The sequence below is a fragment of the Linepithema humile genome, chromosome 6 (assembly GCF_040581485.1).
Source record: "Linepithema humile isolate Giens D197 chromosome 6, Lhum_UNIL_v1.0, whole genome shotgun sequence".
In the NCBI taxonomy this organism is placed as follows: domain Eukaryota; kingdom Metazoa; phylum Arthropoda; class Insecta; order Hymenoptera; family Formicidae; genus Linepithema; species Linepithema humile.
This window is the reverse complement of record NC_090133.1, coordinates 11,873,311-11,897,175: the sequence shown is the minus strand read 5'-3', so window position 1 is coordinate 11,897,175 and position 23,865 is coordinate 11,873,311. Positions and strand designations below refer to the sequence as shown.

At 38.6% G+C, this 23,865-nt stretch overlaps 1 protein-coding gene across 1 annotated transcript in view; it reads right to left on the bottom strand.

Annotated features, from left to right (window-relative positions):
- Positions 1-8,477: 8,477 nt before the first annotated feature.
- LOC105678528 (odorant receptor 49b-like) overlaps positions 8,478-23,865 on the bottom strand; it is a 77,562-nt gene continuing 62,174 nt past the window's right edge. The window contains exons 6-7 of the mRNA XM_067358470.1: positions 8,764-8,888; positions 8,478-8,648 (exon numbers count right to left, since the gene is read on the bottom strand). Of these exons, the coding sequence (XP_067214571.1) occupies positions 8,817-8,888 (72 nt within the window). The 3' untranslated portion in view covers positions 8,478-8,648; positions 8,764-8,816. The remainder of the gene's footprint in view (positions 8,649-8,763; positions 8,889-23,865) is intronic.

The following is a 23,865-nucleotide window of genomic DNA, read 5'->3' as shown; positions in this document are numbered from 1 at the left end:
AAATCCACAGCGACTAGCGATTTGTCGCTCCATGAAAAAGTAGCGGGCGTTTAGCGGCTGGCGTTTTATCGGCAGCTTACTATTGAGAGGAAATGTATCACAGAGTGGGGGTAGCCGCTAGCTTTTTGACGCTACGTGAAATTGCACCTTAACGCATTTAGGTTCTAACCTCTTGAACAGTTTGAAAAGATAACCTTAAAGAAAAATTCTCAAAATTACAAACTTATTACAGCAAACAGTTTACTATAAAATATAACTTTTTTTGAATATGGAATTGTATATAAATATACTGATATATATAATAATAAAATAAAATTTATTACAATTACATATTGTTTTTTATATATTAGTAAATATATATATATATAATAGTTACATTCTTTAAATCACAGTACAAACAAAAATAAATTGCACATTATTAAATATTTATAAAAATATATAAATATGCACATTACTATATAAATATTTATAAAAATAGAAAATCTTGCTATTGCCCACTGAAAATCGTGAGCTTATTATTTTACATTCGTATTCTTTGTCTTTGATCGTTTAAAATATTACTTTCCTGTTTCAAACGAATATCTATATATTTTTGTATTATGAGTAAAATTAATTGATTACGGTGGTCCATAAAGGGTTCTTGTTCGAGAAAATGTTTATTATCATCTAAAATTGTACTAGGCAAAATTTCTAATGTTTTAATAATTATGTTTGTATTAATGTTTTTAGCTAATAAATTTTCAGATTGACGTATAATTTTTTCTGTACATTTGCAAATAAAATTTACATCATTAGATGCAAAATTTAAGCCTCCGCGATTTTTTAAAATTGTTAATTTAGATTTGAAAGTACTATTGGCTCCATCTAATAGTTCACAGCATTTTTGACAATGAATAATACGTTTTAAAATATGAATAATACAACCAGCTGTATGTTTAATGATTTCTTCTGCGTATTCAGAAGAATACCAATCTTCACTTTTGCTATAATTATCTTTAAAAATATAGTTGTTATTTTGCAGAAAATCATTAATTTGAGTGGAAGTAAATTTTACTTTACAAGGAGTTTCGTCTTGTTTCTTCATAAAATCACATACTGTATTTTTCGAAATAATTTTTGAATTTTCATTATTAATATTTGTAAAATTTTCCTTCAGAAATCAGTAATGTTTCATCTAACGGAGAACAATTTGCAGAAGAAGAAATGATAATATTCAAATTGTTGAGCAATAATTTTTTATACGCAGACATATATTGAGTTGTAGTCGGATTATTATTATGTCCATTCATTCTTCTTATTGATGAAAAAAACATTTCGATATGATCCTGTGATAGTTTATAGCTTAACATATATTGAATAATGTTAGTTTCTATTAAATAATTAGCAAGAGTGTAGATGTTTCTCAAACAAATAATAAAACCCACAAAACCTGTACTTACAGAATCACTATGAACAACTGATTTACGTATAATATTTGCATCTATATTACTGACAGAATTTTCTTTGTTTGATGTTTTAATTTTTACATTAATTTCTAATTGTTCAATATATTGAACGTATTCTTCAACTTTTTTTTTTAATTCTGGTAAAGAATCGTTAGTTATGCTCATTCGGCCTGGTGTTTTGCAAAATTTATTTCGAACATTTAATAAGTCAAATATATCATTGAAGTTTTTGCAAAATGTTGCTGTTGGAAAAGCGTTTACAAAATCCTGATTTTTTAGATCAAATTCAAGGAATCTTAAAGCAGCTGAGACACTATTGCTTAAAACTTGAGCAGCCAAGAAGACCTTCATTTTTTCATTGTAAAAATATACGTGCCTATTTCGAATTTTGCAAGCACAATGCAACTTCTCATGCTCTTGTATGTTATGCAATTTTTTAATGAATTCCCAGCGTATATATTCGTTGTGATTATAAATAATTGGACCTTTTGTAGCGAAATAATTTCGAATAAGTTTAAGACAATGACAAGGATCATAAAAAATATAAACAGGTTTTAAATTTCCTGGATGTTCGAAATATGGCTTAAAATGATCTTTATCTTTATAATTTAAATTAGCGCCTAATAAGTTACATGCTGTTTTATGGGCTCTATCACCGTTAAATGTTACACTGACTACATTAATACTTTTTTCATTTAGTTTTATTAATAAATCTTTTAAAAGAATCGATTTTTCTACGCCATTCAAAGAATTAATCAAATAATGGGCTACCGGAGTTTTAAATCCGCCATTTATATTAACTAACATAAAAATTAATACTTTAGTGGCAATTTTAAGCTGTCCATTTTTCTTTATTTCGTCTAGTTGTCCACCGAAATATACAAGACCTTTCCATGAATGTGTATTTCTATCCCACTCTTTATGTTGTTTAATATTCATCTCATCAAAAGTTATATTAAAAACAAGTTTTTTACCTTTCTCTGATTCTTGCTTAACAATATTAGAGATATTATTAATAATTTCTTCGGAAATCCCCGGTTTGTATCTTTTTGAACAGATCCAACTATTAAGTGTTTTAGTATGAGGTAAACAATTAAGAAAACTACGTCTAACTGCTTCGTATGCAGCTGGTGAATGAAAGTGAAGAGTTCTAGCAAAGTTTTTTAGATTAGCAGGAAACAGAGCTGTTTGTTTGCGTTCTTTCGTGCGTATTAATAATTCTTGTACATGTGGTGGCAAATCCTATAAAATACAAGTATTAAATAAATTTTATATACTTTTTTATTAAAAGTAATATAAAAAGATTATATATACATATTATATAATATTAATATACAATAGAAACTCAAATTTCTATTATACATTTATATATTATATATATTATGTATAATCTACAATAATAAATACATATATAAATACATATTCTTATTATAAAAATTAATGATCATAACATTGTAATCAAAATTAATTATTAAGATTTTAAGAGAATTCTATTTTATATACAATTGTTTAGTTACATAATTTTTTTCTTACTTAAAACCGTTATATACAATTTTATTTTAAAATTCATAAATTACCTAATGCTATTGCATAATATAATTGTATAGTACTGATATATGTACATAAACTGCGAGATAAACGGTATATAGTTTTTTTAATCATTTAATTTTTTCATTATATATATATATATATATATATATATATTTATTATACACTGGAAAACAATTCTTGTTGCATTAACAAAACTTCCGTTCAAAAATCGACGAAACAGAATTACTGGTTGAATCTACCACAATTCTGTATAATGCTTACAAGAATTCTTGTATGCATTATACAAGTAAATTGTTTCGTCGATTTTTAACCAGAATTTCTTCATTTAACCAGAACCTGTTTTTCAGCGTATATATTTTTATGATATATATATTACTAACATTATATAATTAATCTTATAGAACCTTTAAATATTTGGCAGCATTAAATTCTCCTTTTCTCTTCAAATCTTTTATCAAAACTTTTAAACTTTTTATTTTTTTTTCTCTGCGTGAGTTTTTGTTATGTGCAGCTGCTATTTTAGATCTTTCATAAGTTGTGAACCTTAAGAATCGATTCCAAGCTTCATCAGAAACAAAGTCTTCTCGAGAAATATATTCTGTTTTGTAACAATTCATAAAGCGAACTCTTTTTACAGCTTTGTTATTCGTTAATGAATTTTTCCTAAAATTTAAATTTTTTACATTTATCTTTAATGTAATTATATTGAAAATAAAAATATCAAGTATTTCTATTGTGATATTTTGTAATAATATTATCTATAGCATCTTTATATATACTTTCTTATTACTGTAAAAGATAATTACTTACCTTTTTCTACTGTTTGTATCATTGCTTACACTACTATTATTCAGTTCATATGAACAATCTTGCTCATTTAAAGAGCCTTCATCAAGAGAATTCACAGGCATCTTTTCTCTACATATCTTAATCTCTTTATCACAATCTTTATTTGTTTCTAAATTTGTTTCTTTTAATATATTATTTTCTAGTCTATTAACACTGCTAACTAATACTCTCTCTGTTACTAGCTCTTTTGTAATATTCTCTTTTGTAATATTCTCTGTTGACAAATAAGATTGATTTACATTTATGTTTGCCGGAACAGCTTCTGGTCGTAATCGTTTTCTGCTTCTCAATTCATCAGAATAATAAAACAATTTGTCATCAAAGTGATCGCTGCATATATATGTAGTTTTGAAGTTTGGAGACGTTGATAAATTTATAGCATCCATCCATTTTTTTCTTATTAATTCATTTTTCGGAAACCTGTTCGTATTAAGAATTATAAAACTTATAAAATATATATTTGAAATGACTTATGAAATATAATTTATTATTAAATATATACTTTATTACATTTTGAGGTTAGAAATATTAATATGTACTTACAAGTGAAAACTACGATTGGAAATAGGAGATGCTTCTATTTTGCATATGAAGCATTTTTTTGTCATCTTAGTAATCAATCAAGAGACACTAGTGTCTCGCGCTAATTGTAAAAGTTATGTAATTATCTAGAAAATAACATACAGAACCAAATACAAGCAGAGATACACAATTTTCCACGATCTACTACATATGCGCACGCTCCGCACGCATATATTCCATGATCTGCACATGCGCACATAAACAAAGACAGAGGGGCCCTTATGCAGCGTTCTCTTTCTATCGCTATATCGCTCTTTCAGCTCGTTCGCTCCCTCTAGTCTTATATCTCTATGCTTAGAACATATCTTAGCTAGACAAACAAAAAAATAAACTTATATTATTAACAATGTTGGTGTACAATTTGCATAGTGTCGGTATATAATTTGCTTACAACAATTCCTTATAAAGGGAACAAGTCAGTTGCAAATACATTCCACGAAGAAATGTCTCAGGAAAACGTTTTTTAGAAGTTGCAAAAATACTTTAAATTTAAAGTTTTGCTGTAAATTTTTACAATTTTACTGCGAACTTTTAGTTCTATAACTAAATTTTTTAGGTTAACTACGAAGTAAAGCTACTAATAAAAAATATTTTCGCGAAGTTAAAAGGCGTTTACCGTTAGGGATTAAGAACAAAAAGTTGTAATAGTTGTTGTAAAAAGAGTGTTTGCTCTTAATAAATAAATAAATAACAAAACTTACCAGTTTGAACGTTCACATCTTTTCCGCATGCTTTGCGCCACTGTTCAGCAATTTCGAGGTCTTTTGGAAAAGTAAAATATTTAATATTACTTTTCTCAATTTTCCTCGTTTTTGCCAAATAATTACCGCATCCTTTCACTGTACAAGTCATCGTAAAAACTTTAGCTCTTCGATTTGTGCTATGCATGGACGCTATATGAATTACGGCCGAGAACAACCAATCGCGTTCTCGCATCAAAACCAACCAATCCGCGTATACCGAAATGGTACGTAGTCAAGAACATGCGCGGCACAAGACCAGTTTTAAATAAATAATGAGCATACCCTTGTTTTTATACCATAGTTGATATCATGTCATATATCTTATAGATTTTCAGTATTGGCAATACTGCATTTGGCAATACGTTGCGCGTTCATACGAGTTGAAGCTTACATTGAGGATAGAGATAGCTATATACAATAGGGCTTTCTCTCGCAAAGAATTTTGGCATTACTTATCTGCAAACTTAATGTTAGTTACATAAATATTAATATCGATTATTTTCACTTTATATATAATTCTATAAAATAGTTTTATAATATTTCTTTCTTATAAATTTAATATTAAAATAATATAAAAAAAACATTATAACAACACAAAATCTTTATCATTATAATGTTATTTTAAACATAAGATTTCATCAAATTAAAACTATTGTAACTGTGTTGAACTTGCAGCAAATAGAAGTGTTAAAATAACATTGAAACCCTAACAGCACACGATATCCTGCGTATCATCCCATTTTTATACTCATTCTACTGTGATTATCCGTTAAATACTGAGATCAATCCTATAATATCTTTTACAGTATTATTCGGTTTTCTTTTGCACACGTATAATCTCAGGTTTGACTCAAACGTACGGAAGTGATACGTACGCACTTCTATCGCGCGCGTATAATCTCAGGTTTGACGAGACCAGCACTAACCTGCGCCATTTACATACATAATTCCTATTTCCGGTCTTTTCCCGCTTGCCCGGCATCAAGTGACACTATGCAACACCACGTATCCGAGGTTTTACTGATATCGAAGGTAATCCTTTTTTCCTTTAAGTTTTATTTCACAAAATAGTGAATAAAGTGTAAGAGCTAGATAGTGTTTGTATATGATTTTTGTAATATTTTTATTATTTTTTATATACTTGTTAAATTATTTTGCTTAAAATGTTTTAAGGTTATGTTTGTAAACTTGCATTATAATTGCCTCTCACCTCTTTGGTTTTTGGTTAAATATACAATACATTTTCTTAATTATTTTTTAAACAATGTCTTAAAAAGATGATTTAACATAAAACTGTTTTCAGCTTGCAGTATCGTTCCTTTGAAGTTCTCTAGCTTAGGCCTCTAGAACTTTATTTTATATTGTAAGTTTTATGTAAATATTTTTACGCTTACGGTCGTAATTTTGAAATAAAAATATCAATTAATAAGAAATTGACTGATTAATTAACCTAATCTAAATTATCCTATACACCCACACAGCACAGAAAGTTGAAATAACGTCGCTGAGACGTTGCAATGTTGAATGTTGAAGTATAAAGGTTTTTTCAACATTGAATCTATGTTGATTTTGCTATATTGATTGTTAAATGTTGCTATAACGTAGAAACAACATTTAACAATTATTATCTTTTGAAATAATATAATAATTATTACAATAATTATTAATAAGAAATAATAATATAATTATATATATATATATATATATATTTAAATAAAAATTAATTTTAAACATTTATTTCGTTCAATTTTTCAAAACATTATTATAATGCATAATATATATAAATTCTGCATTGAATAAATGTTGAATCAATATTGAATTAATGTTTCTTGTCTTGCAGACATTGCAATTCAGAGGACATTAGACATTTCTTCAATATTTTTTCAACATTGAATCTATATTTCGCAACGTTGCTAAAACATTCATAATGTTACAATTCTACGTTTTTTAGATATTGATTCAACGTTTGTGTGCTGTATGGGACAATATATGAACGCGCGCGCGTTTCAGCGCTTGGCTGTGTAAATGTGTGCATGTATATGTGATCTACTGCAGAATTCCCATTTTTATCCTATCTTGATACTGTTTTTAAACTATAGACCTTCCTGCGAAATTCTATGGAAGATGGTACCGCGGACATACGATAATTCCTAGAACGTACTACGTACATCGCAGTACATTTGAGAATGTTCTGAGAATATTACAATTATACTTTTGCGATATTCTCAGATTGTTCTCAGTATCTACATGTGCTGTTAGGGAAACAACGTTTTAAATAATGTTTTAAAAATATTTCTCTGATATTTAAGAAAACTATATTATAAAATAATATATTTAAAATATGTATACAACATTATATCTAAACATTATAAAAATTTACATAAAATTAATATTTTAGAACGTTGATTTAATGTTTCTTGCTTACTGGGTTTTAGTGAAACCTTTCTCTGATTACACGGCCTTTTTCAACATAGTTTGTCGACAAACGGCAGTCATTTTCTCTTCGACATCTTTCTTTATTGTGTTTTTTTATTTGTATACAACTCTAACAAGAGGAACACTAGAGATTGCTTTCTCCAATTTTACTGAATTTTATATATGTTGTAGAAGTACCCTCCCACTAATTTATCGTAAAATAATAGGACCCACTTCTCAAGCATTCGCAAGAAAAACACATTTAAAGATTTATGTGCGCGTAATGTAGTAAAAACAGATTGGCAGCTAAGCGGCGTGGCTTAGTGAGTAAGGCGCCTGACTATCACGCTGCATATCGATGAATTAGTGGGAAGGTACTTCTACAATATATAAAATTCAGCGAAATCGGAGGGGGCAATCTCTGGTGTTCCCCTTGTAAAATGGATTTATAGATAATGCCATTTTTCTTAATTTTCGTACAAAAAAGAGCCCTAACTTTTCTATTTTAACTATTCTATTTTCTTTTTAACTGTTAAGACTCGAAATGTTATATTTCATAATTTTTAATCTATTTGAAAATTTTCTACTATATCTAAATATTAAAAGTAAACACATCGCATGATACAATCGGGATCATTCGCGAAACACAACGTTAACTATATGTATGTACCTTCTCCATGGATCCTGCATCCTAAGACAACCGGGTTACTCGAATTCCGCAGCGCAGTTTGAAAGTAACTGAGGAAAGCCCGATCCATGCAAAGAAAGCATCTTTTTAGTAAACGTTGGATATATTCATTACATGAATCAATTTTTTGCTTTCCACATACTACATCGGCTACAAATAAAATTTCTTTTGGCAGTGCTAACGCGAAGGAAAATCAAAGGCGCGTTATCATTAATCAAAAAATTTATTCTCACTTTTCTTTACACCTTAATTTTTTCCACCTGTTCCCATCTTAATTATAGTTCCACACCCACTTAACAACGTTTTCTGTTCTTTTTCTCTCTAAAAATGCCTCCTAAAAACTATTTGTATTTTCCTATTTTCGTCTTTTTCTCACTGGAAACAGAAATCCAAAATATGTAATATTATTAAATACGTTAGCAAAAGTATTTCTTTTTAAGATGATTTTAATATATCATTTATATTATACATCTCCATTAATACAGATTACCTTTTTTTAATCAAATCTTTCTTTTTTAAGACGTCAAAAATATATTGTTCTATTTATAACACATCTGACTGTCCTTCAAACATTATTCGCATTGTAGTGAAATAAGAGAATATAGTTGAAAGATACTGAAACATTGATCATATTAAAAATATATGAGAGAAAAAAAAGTAGAGAGCCATTTGACAAACAAAAAGCATTATATTGCAAAGTATTATATTTACAAGAATTTTATTTTTAATCACTTTTCCACATAACTCTTCAACTTCCCAAATAACAATTTTTGTGCGCAAAGTTTGCTTATGCACATAAACTGTGTACGAGTTTGCCTGAGTTTTTCTCGTGGGATATGTTTAGTCATGTATATTGCTCGTAAGTGCAAACGTTTTGCAAGTGTGTTAACATTTTGCTATCGCTATGACGACGCACTGGGATACGGTTTTGCTTGCCCAGTATGAGCCATCTTTGTACATGAGTTGCTATTTACGCGCATAATGTTTTCTGGGTTCAGTATGTGATCTAGTTGGGAAATTTTATAAGCTTCTGAATTTTTTTGTGAAAGAAATATTTCATTAGCAACACCATCTCTGTAGAGATTATTCAACAATGAATTACATTATTTAATTTTATTTATAAAGTATTAAGGAAATATTACTATAACATAATTCCATTTTATTTCTGCTTTTTAAAATAATTGTCATTTTGTGAAATGGTGATATGCGCAATATATTTTGTTTGTGGAAGAATAAAAATTATTATCAAAAATAAAGTCGTTATTGAAAGCAGTGACATAAATTCTTATTCACTTCTATATAACACACGAAATCCAAAATATAGTAAAACTAGAAAAACTGTTAACAACGTTTCGTAGAGATAAGATATTGTTGCCCCCACGGAACGAGGTATCAAACACATCAAACGGAACTCGCGGAATAAAGGAACACTTTATTAGAGTAAAAAAAACACTTTAATAATAACAGTAACTCAAACGAACACAACGAGTAACCGAGAAATAGATTGAAAGATCGGAGCTGTCGTATACGTCCGTCCGAGCAGACAGCTCCCGAAAATCTGACATCTTACAATGTTTGTTTACAAACTGCTATAGAGACGTCTCAGCGGCTAAACAATATTACCATAGAAACTATGACAATTTTAATGGCTCGTGCGGGAGTAGGATCTGAACCGAGAACGCTCGGCAAAATTACGAGGACGTTCGTAGAAATAGCAGGCTGAACCAAGGAGAAACCAAGAATGTTCATGAAAATTTTAGGCCGAAATCACGAACCAGGGCCGGCCATAGAAAGTGCGGGGCTATGTGCCAATCGATTAATACAGGGTCCACGGTTTTCAGCAAGGGGGAAGGGGGTAATAATCAAGCTTCATCACCACGGCAAGGTTGGGGATACGCCGATGAAGTTTTTTTTTTATTTTTTTTTATTTTCAATAATTCCTATACGTACATTAAGTTTCTCGATATATGAGAACAATGTACTTTAAATTTCGTACACGTTAGGTATCTCGATCTGAGATCGGTGTATAATTTAACTGTCTTATGTAGACTAATTTACTAATTTCTTTAAGAAAAATTAAAATTTAGCACTAACATCCTGCTACGGCTCTTATCGCCATTTTATTATATTTCTCGTTTGTTAACATATGGAGCCTTTCCATTATATTAAAGTTGTAACGGTGCGTATTTTTACGCCTCACGGGCGGTGCGTAACGATGCGGAATTTCGACGGTGCGTAGGTAGCAAAGCGGATTTTTACGATGCGGAATTACGACGGTGCGTAGTTAGCAAAGCGGATTCTTACGACGCGGAATAACTCGCCGGTTCGCCAGAATTCGTTCGTGTGGTTTTTCGGGAGACTCCAAATTAACAAAAACAAATTAAAGTAACAAAATAAATATTTATTCAAGAGAGCATTTGGATCAATAATATAATTATAAAAGAAAGGTATAAACATTTAACAATGAGTACATAAGTAATTCCTTATCGGTTAGACGATTTAATGTTTTAACGGTATAAATGGGTATAATTTTAACTGTGAACGAATGAACAACTATCGGAATTAATCGGATAATAAATAAACTGCGTAAATCGTTGGTGCGCCTTTGGCCGAATAATAAACAACTTAAATTATTTAATTTTAAACTAATCGTCGGTCGGTTCGTACGGTACGGAGTCAAAATATTAAAAAATAAGCGATACCGCGTATATCCGAGCCCTGCTGAGTCGTCGACGGTTGCCGGTACGCTGTGTCCGAAGACAGAGAGAGTCTTCTCTCGTGCGAGGGATATAGGAAGTCGAACGCCGGGAACACCCGACCGAAGCAGACAACGCCCTGCTCCTAGAACGACGAGAGGTCGGAAGTCGAACGCCGGGAACACCCGACCGAGGCAGAGAACGCCCTGCCCCTAGAACGACGGAAAGTCGGAAGTCGAACGCTGGGAACACCCGACCGAGGCAGAGAACGCCCTGCCCCTAGAACGACGAAGTATAGAAAGTCGAACGCCGGGAACACCCGACCGAAGCAGAGAACGCCCTGCTTCTAGAACGACTATCGGGATGGGAGCGAGTACGACCGGAGTTTCAGAGTGCGCCCTTAGGCTTGTCCGAGTCGTACTCGGGGGAATGGTATCGGTCTGCTCCGCAAGCCGGCTTTTATACCGGTCGCCCTACCCCCACTTGGGGTGCTACCCTACCCGGCAGCTACCCCTTCTCGAGCTACTACCCTCGAGTTGGGGGATTGGAATGCGGCCCGTAATGGGGGGTGTATGCGTGAAGCCCGTGTGGCGCTTAGTAACAGCGCGTGCTGTTACAAAGTTGTTTTAAATCACGCGGGCATTATGACGCGTTTATGTCCTACAGCATTGTTGATTTCCTAATCTAGGAGAGATAAAATGTTAGAAACGTGGGGTCTGAGTAGTTTAGTGGTCAGAACATTTGCCCGGCAAGCGGAAGACCCGGGGGTTTAATTCCCGGCTTAGCCACTCGCGCCCTGATATTTTTTCTCTCTTCCTTTCTTTCCAATAATTCCTATACGAACATTAAGTTACTCGATATATGAGAACAATGTACTTTAAATTTCGTACACGTTAGGTATCTCGATCTGAGATCGGTGTACAATTTAACTGTCTCATGTAGACTAATTTACTAACTTCTTTAGGAAAAATTAAAATTTAGCACTATCATCCTGCTACGGCTCTTATCGCCATTTCATTATATTTCTCGTTTGTTAACATATGGAGCCTTTCCATTATATTAAAGTTGTTTTCTTATTTTATTTTGTTTTATTTTTTTTTTATTTAAAATATTTAATTTTTTTGTATTTTATTTTATTTTTCTTGCCTTTATATTCTCAAATTTGTCGATTAAATATCGATAGTCTAATGTGGTTGCCAGTTGTTTTTTTATTGATAAAACAGCTAAAGAACACAATCTTTCTTGAGACATAGTTATTCGCAAATATGTTTTGATTAGATTGTAACAGTACGCGCTGTTACTAAGCGTCGATCAGGCTTCGCGTAAACACCCCCCATCGCGGGCCGCATTCCGATCCCCCAACTCGAGGGTAGTAGCTCGAGAAGGGGTAGCTGTCGGGCAGGGTAGCACCCCGAGTGGGGGTAGCGCGACCGGTATAAAAGCCGGCTCGCGGAGCAGACCATCACCATTCCCCCGAGTACGACTCGGACAAGCTTCAGGGCGCACTCTGAAACTCCGGTCGTACTCGCTCCTATCCTGTCCGTCGTTCTAGGAGCAGAACGTTCTGCTTCGGTCCGGTGTTCCCGGCGTTCGACTTCCTATATCCCGTCGATCTAGGAGCAGGACGTTCTGTGCTTCGGTCGGGTTTCCTGGCGTTCGACTTCCTATATCCCGTCGATCTAGGAGCAGGGCGTTCTCTGCTTCGATCGGGTGTTCCCGGCGTTTGACTTCCGACATTCCGTCGTTCTAGGAGTAGAGCGTTCTCTGCTTCGGTTGGGTGTTCCCGGCGTTCGACTTCCTATATCCCGTCGATCTAGAAGCAGGGCGTTCTCTGCTTCGGTCGGGTGTTCCCGACGTTCGACTTCCAGATTCCTCGTAAGAGAGAAGATTCTCTCTGTCTCCGGACGCAGCGCACCGGCAACCGTCGACGATTCATCAAGCTCGGATTTACGCGATATCGGTTATTTTTAATATTATTTTATATATTTTTTTTAAATACAGTGGTGTAGGCTCTGGGGGGCCGCGGTACAGTGGCGTTGGCTCCTAAATTTTTTACTCGGTTAATTCTTTGCCTGTTTCTGTTTCATTTGGTGCTCGTTTTAGGTCCTTGACATGTACTTGTCGGTACCATCTGCCTTCAGAGTCTCGCAGGTCGATGATTACTGGTGATATTGAAACCGTGTGAGTTTCGGCGGACGCGGAGTAGCTCGCCGGAATCCAGGTTCGGTCGGTTGGGGGTATGTCAAATAAACCAAATGCTCGTTTATAACAAAATAATGAAACAGCGTTTATTGAGAAACATGTTAATACGATTTGTTTCGAATGATCTGCTTCAATGCTCGTGTGTACATGTGAAGCGTGTGCGAAGCGAATTCGAAAGAACATATAAGTAGCGTGAGATAAATGCGAAGTATCGTTACTGGTAAAATAATTATTTGAGCAACGGTGGAATAATTATTTTAAAGCGGCGCAAAATAAAAGCGAAAGCAACGTGAAAATAAATGCAAGATATCGGCAAAGGCGAAATAATTATTTAAGCAATGGTGAAATAATTATTTTAAAGCGGCGCAAAGTAGAAGCGAAAGCAACGTGAAAATAAATGCAAGATATCGGCAAAAGCGAAATAATTATTTGAGCGGCGGTGAAATAATTATTTAAGGCGGCGTAAAATAAATGCGAAGTATACGTGAAAATAAATGCGAAGTATCGTAATAATGAAATAATTATTTGAGGCGACGGTGGAATAAGTATATAGTATGACGTGAGGCGTCCTGGTGCGGTCGGCGAGAGCGCAAGCGCGGGCGATCGTGTCGCAACGGTTGGTACAAGACGGAGCGCTTGTCGGTGAGTGCGTTCGTAGTATCGCGAGTCTGTTCGATCGTAGATCGATGCGGACTATTCGGCGGCGCGGATTGGTCGACGCGGTGTTGCTTGCCGGACGGATTACAATTATGAAATCCCGGCGAATAAACGCGGTATGCGGACTTAGCCTGCCGATTACGTTCGGCGGGAGTACGAGGATGCTCGTACGAAGACGGAATTTAGAACAGCGACCTGGCTAGGTATGCGGAAATGCCCGCAATACAAAGTTCGGTGGCCTAGAGGAACCAAGTACGCTTGGCGGGTATACGAATATATTCGTATCCTGGAATCAAAGAATACCGAGGACGCTCGGCGGTACACGAGGATACTCGTGTGCTGGCACAGGTATAGAGTCCGAGTATGCTCGGTCGGGACTACGAGGACGCTCGTAGCAGGGTTGTTCGCTGTCGATCAGCGAACGGAGTCTGGTGAGAAGACGTTCAGCCGGGCCTCTTTTATACCCGGCTGGCGGCCGAATGATTTCGAATCGGCAAGCATCGGCGGTTTCGGCGGCGAGTCCCCCACAAAACGGAATTTCGGAACGGTCGGGTGTGGGGGATTTTCGGCGGTTGACCGCCGCTGTTTTTGATAGGAAATTTATCGGCGCGCGATGCGCCCTTGGTGGGCTACGGACGATGGACGGTCCGTAGCCGTAACGATGCAGCCCGCTGCATCGTTACAATATAATCTTTCGGACCTCGAGCGGTCCAATGTATTTAGGGGCTAATTAGCATTGAATGCTTCGACTTTGTCGGATAGTGGTTGTTCACGCTTTCATACGTGTTCTCTTATTTTCGGCCGCCAATTGCGTCGTCTCAAATTATAATAACGCTCTTATTTTTGAAAGGAGCGTGCTAGTTATATTTTAACTAGCTCGAAAGCGTCTTCTAGTTGTCTGCGATTATTCTCAGGATCTTTTATTTCGTATCTATTACTCCGATCTTCTGGATGCGGTCGAGATAATTCTCGGCCGTAATTGAGATAAACCGGTGTGAAGCTGGTAGCTTCGTGTTTTGCGGTATTTATTGCAAATTGCAATGCTGGTATTCATCCCAATTTCGGTGATCCCGTCCAACGTATTGAGCGATCATTGTCTTTTCGGTTTGCTCGTTCGACGGGATTACAATGCGGTGCATAGACTGGAGTTGTACGATGTTTGATGCCGAAGTCTTTTAAAAGATCCTGGAACTGACGGGACGCAAACTGAGTTTCATTATTTGAGATAATTTGCTCAGGACAGCCATGTCGGTAAATTAATCGATTTGTGACCTCACGGGCGAGATTCGTTGCGGTAGCTCGGCGTAATGGGATCATCTCGATCCATTTGCTAAATCTATCTATCATGGTTAATAGCCATGTGTGACCTTGCTTGGAACGCGGTAAAGGGCCTATCAAATCTACGGAAGCTTGTTGCCAGGGTGCGATTATTGGAGCGGTGTGTAGATTTCCGGCTGGTTTTTCTTGCGGCGTTTTGAAAGCTAGACAATTCTCGCAGCGGCGTACATATTTCGCGATCTCCCGGAACATACCCGGCCAGTAGTAGATTTGCGCAATTCGGGCTATAGTTTTGGCGATACGAGGATGTCCTGTCGTAAAATCGTCATGAAGGCGTGTAAGAATAGACGCTAATTCTTTGGCACACATTGTTTCCATTGCTCGATACTTGGTGTTTCATGGTGTGACGGTGCGTTTCACACACCGTCCCTAAAGCACCCGACCGCCCGAAAATAGGCCCGACGCCTATGATACCCACGAGCGCTCGCGCCCATGCGACGCCAGCGTGGGGACCACTCCCACTGCGCGACCGATACTCGCAAGTGGGAGGCCCAAGCCAGGTATATAAGCCGGCTCGACCAGCATAACGACACCTGTCCTGATCCGGAATCCTGCTTAAGCACTGCCTCAGGGAGCTCCCGAGGCAGTCAACTGCATCTCCGCTATTCCGTCGACGAAGAGAGGTTGCTCCCTCTTCGAAGCCAGGGTGCTCTTGGCGTTCGACTTTCCGCTATTTCCGCCGACGAAGAGAGGTTGCTCCTTCTTCAAAGCCAGGGTGCTCCCGGTGTTCGGCCCTCGCCGCTTCCGCCGACGAAGAGAGGTTGCTCCCTCTCCACGACCGGAGTACTGCCGGTATTCTGACGCGTAGAAACTAGTACCCCCGTACGCGAATTGTAAAGGTTCCCGCCTATCCTCTCGCGACGCGATTCACGCAACCACGCAACCAATGTATATATAAGAGGTAAGATAAGTGGTATATAAGTTAAGTATTGAACAATAAAGATTCTGAGTTATATCCGCTCGAGTTACATCAATCTGGACTTCCCTTTCTCTCGAACCCTGACTCCGGCGAGCCGATCCGCGGCGTCGAGAAAGGAACCCCGTTACAATGGAAGTTTAGATCGTGTATTTTGTGCCGAAATAATTGCCCGTTTATGACTTTGTAGTCTGGTAGCTCTTCCGGTTTATTTTCTACCGCTGCCTTGATTCTATCATACCATCGGCAGGCGGTGATTCGACTGACAGCGTTTATCTCCGGTTCCCTGGAAAGAGCATCGGCAACGCGATTTAGTGCGCTCTTACGATATTGAACATCGTAATCGTATTGCTGTAATTTGAAAGTCCATCTGCCAAGTCGTCCGGTAGGAGATTCTAATCGCTGTAACCATCGTAAAGATTGATGGTCGGTCAATACAGTGAAGTGATACCCTTCGAGATAGTCACGCATTTGACGAATTCCCAAACGACGGCAAGGCATTCCAGCTCGGTAGCTCTGTAATTCTTTTCTGCCGGATTAAGTGTTTGGCTTGCATACGCTATTACTCGCTCGCCATTCTCATGGTTCTGAGTAAGTACTGCCCCTAAGCCTTGAGTGCTGGCATCGGTTTGCAGCACGAAAGGACGTGTAAAGTCTAGACAGGCAAGCACTGGTGCTGTAGTTAAAGCCTTTTTAAGGTGTTGGAAAGCGGCTTCTTCTTTCTCTGTCCACCTCCATCGTACATTTTTGCGCGTTAATTGCGTAAAGGGCGCAGCGACAGTTGAAAAGACTGCGATAAATCATCGGTACCAAGAGGCCATTCCAATGAATTGCCGTATTTTTCTCACGGTTGTTGGAGCTAGCCAATTTGTAATTGCGCTCACTTTTTTTGGATCGGTGTGGATGCCTTCCTTGTCGATTATATGTCCAAGGTATCTTAGGCTTTCACGGCAGAAATGGCATTTCTCTGGATTGAGCCGTAATTTAGCCTTTCGTAATCGGCGGAATACTTCGGCCAAGTGACCTAGATGCTCATCGAAAGTTCGGCTAACGACGACGATGTCGTCAGGATAGACTAGCACGTGTGATTCAAGCTCTGGTTCTATAACGGTATCGAGTAGCCTCTGGAAAGTTGCGCTGAGTAGCCCAAAAGGCATTACCTAAAATTGCTTGAATCCTCGGCCAGGTATGGTAAATGCGATAACTGGTCGGCTTTCTTCAGACAGGGGCACCTGCCAATACCCATTTTCAGATCTAGAGTTGAGAGATAGCGAGCTCTTAATTTTTCGAGGGTAGCAGTGATGTGCGGCGATGGATAGGCGTCTTTCTCTGAAGCATTATTTAATTTTCTGTAGTCTATACAGAATCGGTGTGTTCCGTCTTTTTTTCTGACTATGACTACCGGAGAACTCCAGGCACTAGTTGATGCTTCAATTACGCCTTCGTTTCTTATTTTCTGGACTTCGTCGTCAATAATTTTCTGCATGGCCGAATTTCGTGGCCGATATCTCTGCTTTATTGGAGGCCCTGGCTTTAATCGAATCTTATGTTTGATTAGATCTGTGAGGCCTTTAATTTTTTCGAATTTCGGTAATTCTCTATCCAAAAATTCTTTTAGCCGGTTTGGTTCTTTTGCCTTGTCAAGAGCCGGAGCGGTGGTAACCAAGTCGATAGCCGAATGCTTATATTGCTGTTGAGCCGGAGGGGGCGGTAGATTAATTTGTAATTTCGCCCAGAGATCTGTCCTAATGAGAATGGGCATACTTAGTGACGGTAGTACCGCAAATTCATGACGAACTGTCTTTCCTGGTATTTTCAGTGACAGATGGACAGTTTGGTTAATGGTTACTTCTGAATCATCCGCTAAGTGTATTGTTTCGCTCGTCGTGGTCGGCTTTCTTTTTATTAGTTGAGCGGTCTCGGTATTGAGCAGTGAGGCTTCGGATCCGGAGTCGAGCAGAGCCCAAACGGATTTTCTTTCGATCTTCAGAAGGACGTGCGGTCTCGGAGTATACTTTATTTTGATTCGGGCCGGGCGTACGCCGCTTTTCCCCCGACCCGCGTTCCGTTTCCCTTTGGAGGGTGATAATTTTTGGTCAGGACTCCATCTTTCCCGCATTGGGAGCAAATTTTCTTAGGCGTGAGTCTGCAGTTTCAACGGGTGTGTCCTCGCTGCTTACACCGCCAGCAACATTCGTCTTTGTTATATGTAGCGCCGACCTGGTTTCGGTTGTTCTTCTCTGAGAATTTTGGCCGTCGCTCTCTCTTGTTGAATCTTTTTTAGATTAACGACTTTTGCGAATAGTTCGCTCAGTGTATGAACGCTTTCGAGCGGAATATACAGCTGGAGATCTGGGTTCATATTTTCGTAGACCTGCTCTAATTGCTCTTGCTCTGAGTACCCTCCGGCACGTCGCATTAGTGTCTGCAAAGCTATGGCAAAAACTCCGAACGGCTCGCTGGGTTGCTGCTGCCGGCTTTGTACCTCTTGTCTGAGTTGCCGCGAGTATCCCGGTGACAGGTAGAATGCTTTGAAGTCCTGGCAAAAGTCGTTCCAGGTATTCCAGGAGGCCTTATGGTTTCTAAACTATAATAACGCATAGCCCTTTAATGCTTCCGGTAGGCCGAGGAGTAGATGCTCGCTTTATGAAGCCATATTCCTGGCCAAGCTCCTCTACGCGTTCCAAGAAGGAAAATAAATTTTTGCCGTCAAAATGGAGGTCCCATTTCCTTATTTGGTTGAGGAGTTTTGCCCGCTCCATTATGCTTAATACCGGTGAGACAACCAGTTTCTCCATTGGCTCGTCGTCGGCTTTGGCCGAATAATTACTCTTCGGCATGGTGTCCAGGTTATCCGCGGAAGATTGAAACAGATCGGGCCTTCGCGAAATAAATAGCCGGAGTCGTTTCCGTAGGTTATCTAAAGTCCCGGTACTATCAATGTTATAAGATTCTAATATCTCGACAACTTGGTCTTTAAATAATTAACCCATGTACTCATTGGTTTCAAAAATCTGGAGTCTTGTTTTAATTTTTAAACCGGTCCCTGTTCGGGCGCCATGTACCGCGGCTCCCCAGAGCCTACACCACTATATTAAAAAAAAAATAAAAAATAATATTAAAAATAAAATTTCACTTTCTAATGAAGGGTCCCCCTGAGGCGACACCCGTGGATTTCAGGTCCCCAAGATCCTACGCCGTTGTAAACAACCCGTTGCTACGCGGCGTACATATCGCGGCAACCATCCCCCGAACGCACCACCTCGCGGTACCCGGAAATTTTAGTATAAATAGCGCCACGTCACACAGAGTTTTTAATTCGTATCTTTGCGTTGCAGCACAGATACACGCGCTAATAACCACTACATACGCGCTCTAGGAAAAATGTCAAGGTATAAGGAGAAAATATTCAAATTATTCGGTACGGTGATGACTAATTATAAAGAAAAAGTCACCGAACTTTTTGGAGAATTCTCCGACAGTTCAGAGGAAGAGGAGACCGAAGCCACAAACTGGAAGAGACTTCCGAAACCCGGAACCTCTGTCCAGCGGTTCGACGCCGACTACCGTCGCAAGGCTGTCTGGCTGACCTCGCCGCCGCCAATCCAGCCGAAGCGGCGAAGCGCCACTACGGCCTCTCAGCGTCGCCGGCCAACTCCAAGTGCCGTATCGCCGGCAAAAACTCCGGCAAAAACACCGTCTGCGCCGGGAAATTCTCCAGCGGGCAATACCGACAAAAAAACGTACGCGGTAGTCAGGAACGCGCCAATGAACACCGCCACCCGGATTACAACGGTGACAAGGAGGCTCCCAGACGAAAAAAACCGCCGCCGTCGCTCCCACCGAGAATCCGGCACCACCGTTACCGATCCGGGTACGTCTCAATGACGGGACGACGGTGAACGTTCTGTACTTCGCCGCGCACAAATCTCGGAAGTACCGGGATCTACACCAACGGGCCGGTGGCTAATCCGGTTCAATCATCAAGGCCAGCCTCGGACCATGCACCGGTTTCCAGAAACCACCTCTAAAGCAACGGAGGAATAGTCATTTCGTTAGATTTTTGTGTTAATTATTTGTTAGAATTTTGCGTTTATTGGTCAAGTAGATTTAAGAGTTAATACACTGCGCCGTTCCGAAGTCTTAAGAGTTTGTATTACCTGCGTGTTCTTTTTATTATTGGTTCAATTTTGTTAAAATTCTGTTTTTTTACCAGCGTATTAATTGTTCTATTAGTTTTAAGATTTACGCGTCGTTTCACATAGATTTAAGAATTAAAACAAACCGCATAGTTTTTTTATTTTACGAGCGTTTCTTTCTGTGATACAAAAATATGTTTATTTTCTTTACGGGGGGAGGCAGAGGGAGGGGGGGAGAGTAGTGTAACAGTACGCGCTGTTACTAAGCGCCGATCAGACTTCGCGTAAACATCCCCCATCGCGGGCCGCATTCCGATTCCCCAATTCGAGGGTAGTAGCTTGAGAAAGGGTAGCTGCCGGGCAGGGTAGCACCCCAAGTGGGGGTAGCGCGACCGGTATAAAAGCCGGTTTGCGGAGCAGACTAGCACCATTCCTTCGAGTACGACTCGAACAAACCTCAGGGCGCACTCTGAAGCTCCGGTCGTACTCGTTCCCATCCTGTCCGTCGTTCTAGGAGCAAAACGTTTTCTGCTTCGGTCGGGAGTTCCCGGCGTTCGACTTCCTATATCCCGTCGATCTAGGAGCAGGGCGTTCTCTGCTTCGGTCGGGTGTTCCCGGCGTTCGACTTCCTACGCAAAGAAGTATCTCGGCGTAAGAAACGAAGAACCCACGCTTGTCTGGCAGTCGATGGAGGACATTTTAAGCCGGCTTTGTGAGCAAATCAGCCCTTTTCAGGGCCACAAAACATAATAAAATGTTTGAAAAATTATTAGTAAAAATGTATCAATCTATCGGTAATTTTTTCAAATAAATTAATTAGTTGATCGATTTCTAACTATTTTTATTTATTTATTTATGTATTAATTAATTTGACAAATTAAAATGCAATTTTGACAGGGGCAATGTAACCGGAGCAAGCACGAGGGATCGCACGGCGCGCGACGCCGCTGCGTACTTTGGCTGTGCGCCGTCTCATTGGGGTACTTTAATAGTTAATAACTCGGTAAATAATGATTTGACAATGAGCCAAAAGTGGAAAAGGAATTTTTAGTTCAAAATTCCACCATCTTTCACTCCCTGCAAGGTTTGTTAATTATTACAGGACACCCTGTATGTCACTGGAAGAAGCAAGTGTCAGCTGAGGAAATCGATCGAGCTGGCTACCTGGAATGTGAGTGGTCTTTTACAAACGGGGAAACTTCACATATTGGAGAGGGAGTTGGATGAAAAACTCATATGACAGACATATGTGGAATAGCTGAGATTCACTGGAGGGAAAGAGAACACTTCCAAACATCAGACCAAGTGATATATATATATATGTCGGGAGTCGACGAAACAAGAAAAAATGGAGTGGCGTTTATCATCAATAAAAAGTTAGCACCGTACGTATACGAATATCACCCTATCAGTGATCGACTCATCACGTTAAACCTGGACGCGAAACCAGTACGACTCCATCTAATACAAGTATATATGCCGACCTCGGAAACACAACAACGTAGAGGAAATATATTTTGCCTTGGAACAGCTAGCAGCCAAAATACCTGCCAAAGAGTCTTTATTAATGATGGGAGATTTTAACGCGAAAGTGGAGAAGACTATTGAGGATAATCTACCAATTGTGGGAAAGTATGGTTTTGGAGAGAGCAACGCTAGAGGAGAGCGGCTTTTAGACTTTGCTGTCGAGAACAACATGACTATTGTCAATACCGTATTTAAACAGCATCCTAGACGCCTCTCAACATGGACGAGCCTCCATGGCCACACAAAAAACCAAATCGATTATTTCCTAATTAAATCTAGATGGAAGTTCTCCTCCTAATAATTAACGCAAAGACGAAACCTGGCGCGGAGTGCGGCTTAGACCATAATCTATTATGGGCTAAGTTCAGAATCAAACTAAAGAAACAGTTGGGGTTTAGCATGAAGCAACGGATGGTGGTGACAGACTCAAGACAATTTCAAACCGCTTTAGAACATGCGGGAGTACCAGAAATGGAAAATCACTCAGAAATAGCATGGTAGAAGGTAAAGGGATGGATTACAGAAGCCACAAACCGATGCCCAAAACCAGAAAGTATTAAAAAGAAGCACTGGATGACTGACAACACATTACAACTCGTGGAACAGAGAAGAACTATAAAGCGGAATAATGACAATGATAACAAACAAACACGACTTGAACAAATAAGCCGGGACATAAAAACAGCCAGCAGGCGAGACAAGAATGAGCATATCTCAACAGTATGCAAAGAACTCGAAAGGCACTCTAATCGACATGAATCCCATGAATTGTTCAACAAAGTCAGATACCTATCCAGAGAGTTTAAACCGTGCACGCAAACAATCAAAAACGAACAAGGAGCTGCGGTTAATAATCTGATTGGCATTGCGGAGATGTAGAGGAAGTACTGCCGAAATCTATATGAAGACAACTTTGACCCGGTGGACAGTAACGTACATCTACCAAGGGAACTTTCCATAATGCGGGAAAAGGTAGAAGGAGCAATTAGACTCCTAAAACCAAGAAAATTGTCGGGAGCAGATGGAACAGCTGAGGTCTTGAAAGCTATGGGAGACAGAGGAGTGAAAGTAATCCACAAGATTTGTAACATTGTATGAGTAACAACCGTATGGCCCTCGGATTGGCGGGAATCGAGTTTGTTCCCATCTTTAAAAAGGGCTCTCCCTTGGAATGTACGAATTATAGAACTGTGGCATTGATATCACATGCTAGTAAGGTGCTTTTACACATCATACATGGACGACTGAAGTCGTTCCTATTGCCTCAGATATCAGAAGAACAAGCCGGATTCGTTCCAGGCAAAGGCAAGAGAGTGCAGATTTTAAATGCAAGACAGCTCACAGAGAAGGCAAGAGAGTTCTACCATCATAATCTGCCAATGTTTCTATGTTTTGTTGACTACAACAAGGCATTTGACAAAGTAAAATGGAACCTGTTATGGAGGATCTTGGAGGAGATGGAAACGCCGCAACATCTGATCGTAATGATTCGCAGCCTATATCAGAACAACACAGCAAAGATCCGAATAGACCAGACATATTCAAACAACTTCCAAGTGCATGCAGGAGTAAAGCAAGGCTGCATCCTATCCCCCACACTTTTTAATATTTACAGTGAATACATCATGAGACAGGTTTTAGAGGAATGGCAAGGAGGCATATCGATTGGGGGGAAAAAGGTCAGTAACCTCCGATATGCCGATGACACCCTCATTATCGCAACAAGCATAGAAGAAATGGAAGATATTATGGGCAGACTGCGTATTGCAAGTGAGGCGCATGGTCTAATACTAAATCAAAACAAGACCAAGGTGATGGTAATAGACAGAGCACAGAGAAACTTGCCGTACATTCGAGAAGTGACCGGGTACGTTGTTGATAAATTCGTTTATCTGGGATTACTTATCACGAACGATGAAGAATGTGAAAAAGAAATACGCCGGAGGCTCAATATGGCGCGGGCTACAAAATGCTCCTACTCTGCTACAAAATCAGCGAGAAGTAGCATCGCGCGAAGATGCCATAAAGATACATTCTTTGGTTCATTTTCAATTGAATGCTCCCGTTTTTTTTCCTATGATAAAATATGCATGGTTTGCTGCGAAATTAATAGAGGA